The sequence below is a fragment of the Elephantulus edwardii genome, unplaced genomic scaffold (genome assembly GCF_000299155.1).
Source record: "Elephantulus edwardii isolate Elephantulus edwardi_28Jun2011 unplaced genomic scaffold, EleEdw1.0 scaffold00095, whole genome shotgun sequence".
In the NCBI taxonomy this organism is placed as follows: Eukaryota; Metazoa; Chordata; class Mammalia; order Macroscelidea; family Macroscelididae; genus Elephantulus; species Elephantulus edwardii.
The window spans coordinates 9,855,413-9,866,626 of NW_006399845.1; the positions used below are offsets into that span (position 1 = coordinate 9,855,413).

An 11,214-nucleotide genomic window follows, 5' to 3' on the forward strand; every position below is an offset into this window, starting at 1 on the left:
GGGATATGAAAATACAAGTAGATGATGAGGAAAAAAGAAATATAGCAAGAAAAATATAGAAAGGATAAATAGTATTCATTCACATTTTGGTAACAATAAAAGTTCTCACCACAAAGTAGTTGCTTGGGAAGATAATAATTCATCGCAAAACGTTGGCCTATGAAATCCAAGTTCAAAGTTTCACAAAGTATATTATTTCAAGAATGCACATGGACACTAACACCACACATGCACGTGCCTGCACACACACATATACACACTTGGGCACTTTAAAATGATTAGCATATGTTTTTCATAATAATTATCCAGCTGGCTTTATGCCTACTTATAACTTAAAATCAGAACATATACTAACATTTGCCTTCACATAGAGTAAGCAATACACATTCCGAGCCTGTTGTGGCCACTGCAAATCTAATTTTAGATCCAGAAAATGACAATTCCATTAAAAAAAGTATTGTCATTCAACTTAAAGACACAAGAGACTTGAGGCTACTTTGTATCACATCAAAACCATTGGAACTGTCAACAGGAAGTAAAAAGATTATAAACTGTGTTTAAAACTGAATGCAGAGAAATACCCTTGGCATGAATTCAGAGTCTAGGAAGAAGGCTGTGAGAGGGTGCTTGTCTTTCCTCTTCCTCTCTAACTTCTCCTTGCTTTCACCATCCCCCACATCCCTATTCCACTAATTCTAATATCTCCCTGACCCAATCAGACAAATTGATACTGCTCTCCTGCTTTACCATCATTTCTTTCCCCTAAAAGAAGTGTCTTCCCACAGAAAAGTCATCACATTTATACACTCAAACAAATTTTTACTTCAGGTTGAGGTCCACATTCTATGACTTTATCATCTCCTCTGACACAAATGTCCAATGATCCTATCATATTAGATCAGTACAGCTGGATGCAATTAACTGGATGGTATTCACTGTAAATGGTGCAAAGTAAAACATTCCCTAGAGGTCTAGAACTTAAAAAGCTACACTCCCACAGGACTTCAAGAGAACTTAAACTGTGGATGGCACAGCAGAGGCTAATCTCCTTGAATATCATGTTACCTTGAAAAGCATGCTACTTTTTCTCAAGACTTTTCTAGTCCTCTATAGAACTGTGCTTTAACATAAAATATTTAAGTCTAATCTTCATTTCTCAAGTGATTATTTGGGCAAGTCCTTGTATAGCTGGGTGTGAGGGCAAGAAGGTAAGACAATTTTCTAGTGCAATTATCCTAGAAACAAAACAGCAGATTCTGACCAAACTACAGGCACTGTAGACACTAAGTTTACCAGACAACCCCTACCACTGATAGCAATTCAATAAAGATTATCTCCATGATATTTATGGGTACATTTAAAAAATGATGGTCTCATAGAAGGTCCTTTCCCTTTACCATGTTAGCCTCACCTCATTCTGTGAAACAGCCTCATTTTTGAGAATAATCAGGTTTCCGGTACTCTGCCTATTTTGGCCCAAGAGGTGCCTGTTTTCAGTCACTGCTGCCTGAGTCCCCCCAGGCCCTGGTCCTGTCTGGGCCCCTGTGTTGTAAAACATGAAAGTGTCACTCCCTGAGCCCGCTGTCAGACAGGCCTTGTAGCAATAGGTCTTGGTGAGGGAGCCATTGCCTCTCACTTCAATGAAGTGTGGCTGCACTTTGAGGCCATGCGGTAACCTGGCATCGATATTGTTGTTGGCCTGTTTGTAAAGTTCTGCAGGACTCCGCTCCCTCACTCCGCAGAAGCCTCCACAGCATGCAGTGCCATATGCAGTGTAGCGATAGCACTTGATAATACTCAAGACAAGGATTGTCAAAAGAAATATAAAAGATACTGTGCTTAATGCTATTATAAGATAAAGTGTAATTTCAGAATATGTCCTTGGGCTCTTAACATGTCTCTGGGTGTCAGGGAGGATTCTGGAAACCCTATCCACCACAGCCACAGAAATAGCCACAGATGCTGAGAGGGATGGTTCTCCATTGTCTCGGACCACCACAGTCAGGTTGAAAGTGGCACCACTCTCATCTCCCATCTTCCTGGTAGTCCTTACTTCTCCTGTGTGCTGTTCTACTTTAAAGAGGTCCAGGTCAGAGGCCTGGGCCAGATGGTAAAAGAGCCAAGCATTTTGCCCAGAGTCTGCATCCATGGCTATGACTTTGGTGACCAGATAGCCAGCAGGGGCAGTTCGAGGCACCATTTCAATGGCTGCTGATGAATTGGTTGAGGTAGGGTACAGGATGTGAGGGGCATGGTCGTTCATGTCCACCACATACACATTGGCGGTCACAGTGCTGCTCAGTGGTGGCCTCCCCTTGTCCTGGGCCTCCACAGTCACGTAGAATTCCCGGAATTTCTCATAGTCGAAGGAGTTGACAGCATAAAGGCTGCCACTGGCACTATTAATGGAGACATAGGAGGTAACTGGCAGCCCTTGAATCTCCTTCTCTAGGAGGGAGTAGGTCACCTCTGCATTCTCCTTTTCATCTGGGTCTATGGCTTGCACTGTGCAAAGCAACACCCCTGGCAAATTGTTTTCCTGGATGTAAATGGAGTAGGAGTCCTTGAGAAAGCGTGGCGGATTGTCATTGATGTCAGAGACCTCAACCCGCAGTGTCCGTTGGGATGTGAGTTGTGGTATTCCCCCATCAGTGGCTGTCACTGTGATGTTGTAGGCTGCCACTCGCTCCCTGTCTAGTGGGCCACTCACCACGAGTGTGTAAGAGTTTCCAAAACCATTCAGCCGGAAAGGTAGAGAGGCCTCCAAGCTCAGACTCACTTTCCGGTTAAGACCCGAGTCTTGGTCATTGACACTAATTAGGGCCACAACAGTGTTTGGTGTAGCATTCTCAGGCACTGGGCTATACAGGTTGGTGAGTACCACCTCTGGTGCGTTGTCATTGACGTCCACGATGTCCACCAGCACCTTGCAGTGACCTGCCATGGGCACTGGACCACGATCAGTAGCCTGCACGTAGATCTGGTAGGAGGAGGCTTCCTCATAATCCAAGGCCCCACTTACTCGCACTTCCCCAGTGCTGGCATCGATGCTGAAGAGCTGCCTCTCCCGGTCTGATGTGTAGCTACTCAAAGAGTACCTGAGCTGGCCATTGGAGCCCTCATCCGGGTCCGAGGCGTTTAACTTCACCACCAGTGTGCCTGGGGGTGAGTCCTCCCGCAGCTGGACACGGTAAGTGGACTGGTCGAAGGCAGGAGAGTTGTCGTTTGTGTCCAAGACACGCACAGAGATTTGCGCTGTGCCTGAGCGGGCCGGACTGCCCCCGTCCACGGCCGTGAGGACCAGATGGTGCAAGGCCGTCTGCTCGCGGTCTAGGCCCTTCCGCAGGACCAGCTCCAGCACCTTACTGTTCTCCTGCAGGGGTTTGAGGTCCAGCTCAAAGTGCTCGCTGGGGCTGAGCTCATAAGTCTGCACGGAGTTGGTGCCCACGTCGGGGTCCTGCGCACTCTCTATGTGGAAGCGCGCTCCAGGAGCCACGGATTCGCTTACCTGAAGCTGGTAGTCTGGCCGAGGGAAGCGCGGAGAGTTGTCGTTGATGTCCAGCACCTCCACCTCAACGGTATTCACCGCCACCGGATTGTGAGCCAGAACTTCCAAGCTAAGCAGGCAGCGCGGACGCTGCTCACACAGCGTCTCCCGGTCAATGCGCTCGTTGACGAACAGTGCTCCGCTGGTCAAGTCTAGCTCCAGGTACTGCGGGCTGGGCGCGCCCAGATGGTAGATGCGCAGGCAGCTGGGCCCCAGGCGCCGCAGCTCCAGCCCCAGCGCGCTAACCACGTTGCCCACCAGCGCACCGGGGGCTTGCTCCTCCGGCACCGAGTAGCGCAGCTGGGGAATCGCGGGCTCTGGCAGCAGCAGCAGCAGCAGCAGAGGCAGCAGCAGCCGGGGCATGGGCCGCGGGAGTCGTGGATGCTCTGTCGCCTCAGGTCTGGTGGCCGCGCGCTCCATAGCCACCAGCAGCGGCGGCGGCAGCCAGGCAGGGTCGGAGGCAGCTGCTTCCCCAGCCGAGCCCCACGCCCGGCCCCGCCTCCGCCTCCGCTCGTGCCGCCCTGCGCGCCCGCTCCCCACGGCTCACGCGCTAGCAAACGCCTGGGGCCGCTCCCCTCGTAGGCCCACCCATGGGCTCCTGACCCCGCCGCCCCCGCCAATTCCCCATATCCCAGCTCCTGCGCTTGCCTCCGAGTCGCTAACCTACTTCCCTTCTTGCAGCAGCAGCTCCGGCGGAAGGGAAGAGGAAGGAGAGAGAGGCAAGGAGGAGAGTCTGGCGGGCTGCTCAGCAAGTCCAGCTCTGATTCAGCACCGAGGTGGCGGACAGCGACCCTGGATGCACCACCGCTCCAGCCGCTCCAGTCCCACTCGAATCACCCAGGGCTCGCCTCTGATCCAGGCTGACTCCGAGCACTCGGCCACTCCCTTTCTCCCCGCCCCCACCGTCCTGTTCATCCAGTCTCCAACGTCTCTAGGCTGCTTGGAGAGATTACTCTGGGAAAAATCACGAGGACTAAAGCTGTCCATCCGCTCCTCAAGAAAAAGATTTCCAAGCGCACTTTAGAAAAACAAACTGAGGGGCCGTAGCTAAATATGGGCATCTGGACAATGTCTCCACATTAAAAGAAAACAAGTGCAGAGTAAGCGTGCTTGGTTAATCGGTAGAGGGGAGCGTGACATTTACTGGATTATTTACTGGACCCCACACCTTCCCTGAAACACCCCTGAGCACTCCTCGGCAACGGATAGAGGTGGCAAGTGGGGGTCCTCTTCTGGGAATATGTCTAAAACTAGCACCTTGGGATCCAACACTCAATTTTGCTCCTAGTCAAGTGGCTCTGACTGCGTGTGTGGCATACACTATTGGCAAAAAACTGTTTTTAATTGATTAAAAATATATAAAAAATTGGTTCTAAGAAAGTGCAGACAAGCCTCTTTATGTGTTTGATCACAGTGGGTAAAATCTGGTAACATTTTAGAGATGCTTCCCTCAAGCTTTTCCTAATCTTACTTCAAATCCTTTTATCATCCAGAACATTCTTTGTTCTTTCAAGAGTGATTTTAATGTGCTTTTTAATAGATGACAATGTCTTCAAGAGCCTGCAAAGCCATTAAATCCTGGGTTACTCTTGATTCTCCAAGCCAAGCTGGAATTCTGATTCCATTAATGATTTGCTGTAAAAGTTCTGCTGTTATTAAGCAAGATGTGGAAGGCTGGAGTTTATCTCACCATGGCCAACAATTTCAATGACTGCAACTCTATCTGTATCTGTACCCTTCTGACTAATATGCCTGCATTATTGCTGAGGTAACACAGGGAAGGATCAGTTAGACCTCTTCAATGAACAAGAAGGCAGAGAATCCCAGGACGCCTTTCTGTGCTATGTCACTGCCTCTGCTTCTCTGCTCTGCACATTCACACTCTTCCCAGGCCCTCACATCTCTTCCACAAAGTGCAAAAAAGCACTTGATAAAAATGTTCATTCTCTTTCTTTCCTCCTACCATCTTCTCATGTCTAGACCCCAGCGGGCCATTTCATTATCTATGGATGGGAACAAAGCCAAAATAAGAAAAGGCATCTAGCATGCTTTCCCTCTTTGAGAGAACAACTGAAGGGAACAAGGTAATGATCACATTCAGCCTGGACGAGCACATCCCTTCCAACCACCAAGTGTATCAGTGGTAACACATCATTACCTAACAATTTTATTCCAAAAAAGCTCTCAACTTCCTCCTACCACTGCTTCTTCTTATTTGTCCTCTTTGTTCCCTCAAGGGTGCAGAGTGGGAAGCATTTTCCATCACATTCTATTCCTGTCTCTTTTTTAAGCTCTCTGGCTTCTCCTGCTTCTGTCTTGAGTCCTTCCAAAAAAGTTTCAACAGCAACTCTGCCTGTTTTCTGTAGTAATTTTATCTCAAAGAGCCTTGTCTCTCAAGTGCACAAGTTATAGGCCTGGCCTATGTCCTCACCCATTACTTACTTCTGAAAATAAATGGCTTATAAGTGGAATTAAATTGTCAAGAAGAATGACCTCTTCTCCCCTCATCTCTTTCCAGACCCTCATAGCTGCTGTCACTTCTACCCACAGCTCTGAAACCTAGACTCTAGGTAGTGGCCATGCCTGAACCCAGGACCTTCTAAAAATCACAGGCACTTATAGAAGATATTAAAATGACAAAAGCTTGTAAATGTTTCTAACGGAAGCCCCCAAATGTCACATTTAAGGAGAAAAACCACTGTTCATCTTTCGATAATCTTACTATCCTCCAGTAAGGACATCTGCCCATTTTGACATGTTAAAACTACAAACTTTACCTAATATTTACTCTCCAAATGGTTAATAAAGCAAGCATATAATCAACATAATCAGTCACTTTCCTGAGACATTCTTCTCTGCATTTGCTGGTATACTGATTTACTATACTCAGTACTGTAATACTGAAGCCCTCATTAATCTCACCCATTGATGAAATGTGACCTCATAGACTGCTGACAAAACCCTGATAACAAATATTAGCATTAGTACTTCAACTACACCAACATGCACTTTCTTCTTTGACCTTCAAAAACTTATCAGGATTAAGAAAACAGACTTCACAATTGTCAGTGACTAATTGCATGTGATCTTGGACATGTTACTTAACCTAAGCCTCAGCTAACTCATTTTAATTGGATAAAACAATATTAAGTAAAACTCACAAGGTTAGTGTTCAGATTACTTTAGGTTTGTGCATAAAATAATCTGGATGAAGATTACAAACAAATGCAGTATTGTTAATAATATATATTACATATGGTTGTTGCTATGTGCCATCAAATCAGAACTGACTCATAGTTGACCCTTCAGTGAGTTTTCAGAGACTGTAAATCACACAAGAGGTGATTGCTCATCTTTCTTTGGAGCAATGGTTAAGTTTGAACTTCCTGCCTTTGGATTGACAGTGCAACTCCTTTTCGATTAGGCCACCAGAGCTCCCTAATATATAGCTTTATTATCATCATCAGATAAAACCTTGGTTGGCAGTCTAGAGAGCATGGCTTTTTCAGTATCAAACACAGACAAGTATCTGTAATTATGTCAGGTAGGAAATGAATGATGATGGGGAAGATGAATATGCATAAAAATTAAACTTTGCCAATTTTTTAGGGTAAAATAGTAAAGATAAATTTATTAGAAAGTTACATCCCCAAAGGGATGGACCTCCCTCCTTAAAGGGAAATAGGGAGCAAGTCCTCCAACTCTTTTTAGAGAGAGCTCTGGTGGCCTAGTGGTAAGAAGCTGCACTGCAATCCTGAAGCCATGTAAATTGAATCTACAGATGCCCTGTGGGAGAAAGATGGGAAAACCTCCTCTTGTGTGATTTATAGCTTCTGAAAACCTTCTGGAAGGTCAGCTGTAAGTCAGTTCTGACTTGATGGCACATAACGACAATGTTTATAAATTATTTTTTTAAATAATTTTATTTCTAAAAACAATATCAAAATAAGCTCTCTCCTGTGTCACCAATGAAACGAAAGACTTCTGTCATTTAAATTCTATTAAAAGATTTGTTCCTTTGCAAGAGAATCACCTTTTTTTTAGGATTTACGGAAATATTTTAGCAACAGAGTATGGAGGAACTCTCAAATATGCTATAATCTCCAGCACCCATATAGAGCTTGGCACAGAGGTACTAAATTTTTTTTGTAACAGCATTCAGCTTGCAACTTTGTGCAATTCTCTCAGATATAAATAGCCTCTCCTTTGCTTCCCCTACCCCAATTCTAAATGGGGTGTGTGTGTGTGTGTGTGTGTGTGTGTGTGTGTATGTGTGTGTGTATTTAAAGGTCTAGTTTGAAATATTTCTAATCTATGAAACATTGTTTATTCTAAATATAATAATCTTATATGCCACAGTCTATGGTATAACTCTAAATTATATACATATATGTCTTTAATTCAATCAAATAATTTAATACTATTTAAATATAAACAACCTGAAATCAGGAGGTATGTCTGATATTTATACATCAGTGTAGAAAACTTTATCTTGAAAAATAGTACATAACATAGGAGAGGCTGGAGAGCATCATGCTGAATAAACTAACTCAGTCCATAAAGACAAATACTGTATAAGACCATTATTGTAAAAATAGAAGGATTACTAGTAAGACATGCACCAAAGTCCAAAGGGAGAAGGGGAAGGAGAAATGAGGCTGAGGATAGGAGGTAGGTGGAGTGGGGGAGGGGAAATCTCAAGGTTGCAGAGTTTGGTGGGTAGAGCAAGGAGGTGAAAGAATTAGAAAAGATCCAGTGGGGACCTGAGAAGGTGGGATAATGATGGAGTAATTAATGGTGATTAATTTTATAAAACACAATGTGTGGGAATTATAATGTGAAGCACAGTGTGAATAGAGTAAACGCATTAAACACAATGTATACAAATGTATATTACTTTTACATGTAAACCAATAATTTTTTTTAAAAAACCCTTATTAATGCCATGAAGGTATTAATTGCTTCATTTTTTTAACATAAAAAATGTTTTAATTTTTTTTCACATTTTCTCTCCCCCCTTTTCCCCAGCCACCCTGGCAACGACCCCTTAATTGCTTCATTTTTTAAAAAATCCTTCTTTAGCAACTAAAGAACTGCTACAATTCAGGCAATTCCCTATAACTGTATAAGAACTGATTGCCTCTCTACAATGATTTTAATGTGGGTTTTCTTCCTTTAACCTTGTAACGTGAATATATAATATAAAGTATTTCAAACCTGGAAACACTAATCCAACTAATAAGGTTGCTGGATCCCAAGAAAGGTCCTAACCAAAGGTATTATGTTATCACTCTATTTTATAATTGTATGACTCGATGGCATTTAAAAACAAACAGCATAAAGAGAGATCAGTTGGCCTAGTGGACAGAAAGTGATGCTACCAAGCCAAAGGTGGGTGACTCTAATCTGCAGCCCTCGGGCCTGGTTTTAATTGTTTTTGATCAAACATTCTTCTAAGAGGTATAGCACTTGTCTGTCCATTTGCTGTACAGAGGTAACTCATGGTTGCAGCGATGCTGAACACTGTGGCAATGATGTATCAAATGCAATAATGGTTAACCATGGTGGATAGTGTTTGGTGGAGCTCCCCAATTAAAACAAGCTTGGAAACAGGAGTGGCATCCATTTCCAAAATAGCTTGCCTCCAGAAACCCTATGAACTGCAGAAAGGATGAAAGTTATACACGTGTCCAGGTCTTTTGTTCATAGGATCACGATGAGTTGCCTATGACTCAATAGCACTTAACAACATAACAACAAACTAGAAAATAAAGATATTTCTTGCTCATGACTGAAAAGAAAGTGACACTTGTACAAAGAATAATGATAATAGGATATTTTCTTTGTTTACTTTCATGATATATGAAAACTTTGAAATAGTACCCTTCAATTACATTCCTTAATTATTGTCAAATGTATCCAGGACACTGGACACAGAAACCAATTACAACACAACAGAATTAAGCTAACAAGAAAAACACCAGCATTCTACAGATCCACATTAACACTCTTAGCACTAGCAGTCAGGTAATCAAAATATGAGTTGCACTGGAAAATCTGCTGTCAAAGGCCCTCTCCAGAGTTCTAAAGAGCCATGATATCAGTGTAAACACTAAGGTGTGCCTAATCCAAGCCATAGTCTTCTCAATTGCTTGCTATGCATCTTGGAAGGTGGGCAATGACTAAGGATGAAAGAAGAATTGATGCCTTTGAGATGTGCTGGAGAAGGGTTCTGAACATACCCTGGGCTTCCAAGAGAACAAATAGGTCTGTCCTAGATAGGGTGAAACCAAGATGCTCTTTGGAGATAAGGATTTTGAAGCTCCATCTCATATACTTTTGGCATGTGATCAGGAGGGACGATTGGAGAAGGATATCAAGCTTGGAAGGGTAGAGGTTCAGTGCCAGAGGAGAAGACTCTGGATAAGGTGGATTGACAAACTGACTGTGGCAATGGGCTTGGCTTCATTTTCTTGATGTTGAGATATAGTTCATATTGAAAGCTGTAGTCTTCAATTTTCTGCAGCAAGTGCTTCAGGTCTGCCTTACTTAGAGAAAGCAAGGCTATGCCATCTGAATAATACAATTTGTTAATTAATCTTTGTTCCTGATGTCACATTCTTCATCGTAATCTGACTTCATAAATTATTTGCTCAGCATACATATTGAATAGATATGGGAAAAGGATACAACCCTGAATCACATTCTTCCTGATTTTAAACCATACAGTTTTCCCTTGTTCCATTCAGACAACAGCCTCTTGTCTAGCTATCAATTTTGCATGAACACAACTAAATATTCTGGGATTCTCATTCTTCTCAATGTTAGCCATAGTTTGTCGTGATTCACACACTCAAATGCCTTTGCACAATGAATAAAGTACAAACAGACATTATTATAGATATTATAAACAGATATTCTTCTGTTATTCTCTGCTTTAAGTCAATATCCATCTGATATCAGTTTAATATCCCTGGTGCTATCTATAGCTGCTTTTAACCCCAGTTTGAACTTCTAGCAGTTTCCTGTCAATGTGTTGTTCCAGATGCTTTTGGATACTCCTCTGCAATATTTTGCTTGCATATGATATTAATGATATGGTTCAATAATTTCCACATCTTGTTGGATCATCTTTCTTGGGAATGGGAACAAATATGGATCTGGTGATCACATCCAGTGTTGTATCTGTTAGTTGAAACATGTCCGTCTATTCTCAGGGTCTTACTGTTTGCCAGTGTCTTCAGCACAGCTTGAACTTCTTCTTTTGTTACCATTGGCTCTTGTTCGTATGGTACTTTCTGAAATCTTTCAATGTTGACCAATTCTTTTTGGCATAGTGATTCTGCCTATTATTTCCATCTTCTTTGGATGCTTCTGGGATCATTCAAGATTTTGCCCATTGCATCTCTCAGTATTGCAATTGGAGTCTTGAATTTGCTTATCTATTCTATCTATTCTATTCCACAAATTGCTGTCTGTCAGATACTCCTCTAAATCTGAACATTCAGATTAATACAGACTAGGAAGAAGGATTGGCCACCCATTTCTGAAATAGTAGGCCTCTGAAAACCCTATGCACAACAGAACACACGCAGATTAACAAAAAGGGCAACCTAGGTAGAACCATCAAGTATGGAAACACAAGGGAGGAGGAACAGCTGTAAGCA

At 43.2% G+C, this 11,214-nt stretch overlaps 1 protein-coding gene across 3 annotated transcripts in view; it reads right to left on the reverse strand.

Moving 5' to 3' along the window:
• Positions 1-11,214, reverse strand: part of PCDHAC2 (protocadherin alpha subfamily C, 2) — a 294,194-nt gene that overhangs the window by 60,657 nt on the left and 222,323 nt on the right. The window contains exon 1 of one of the 3 annotated variants that reach the window (XM_006891144.1): positions 1,412-4,550. The exons of the other annotated variants lie outside the window; for them this stretch is intronic. Coding sequence (XP_006891206.1) covers positions 1,412-3,967 — 2,556 coding nt within the window. The 5' untranslated portion in view covers positions 3,968-4,550. Of the gene's footprint in view, positions 1-1,411; positions 4,551-11,214 lie in introns of those variants that run through there. 3 annotated transcript variants of the gene reach the window in all.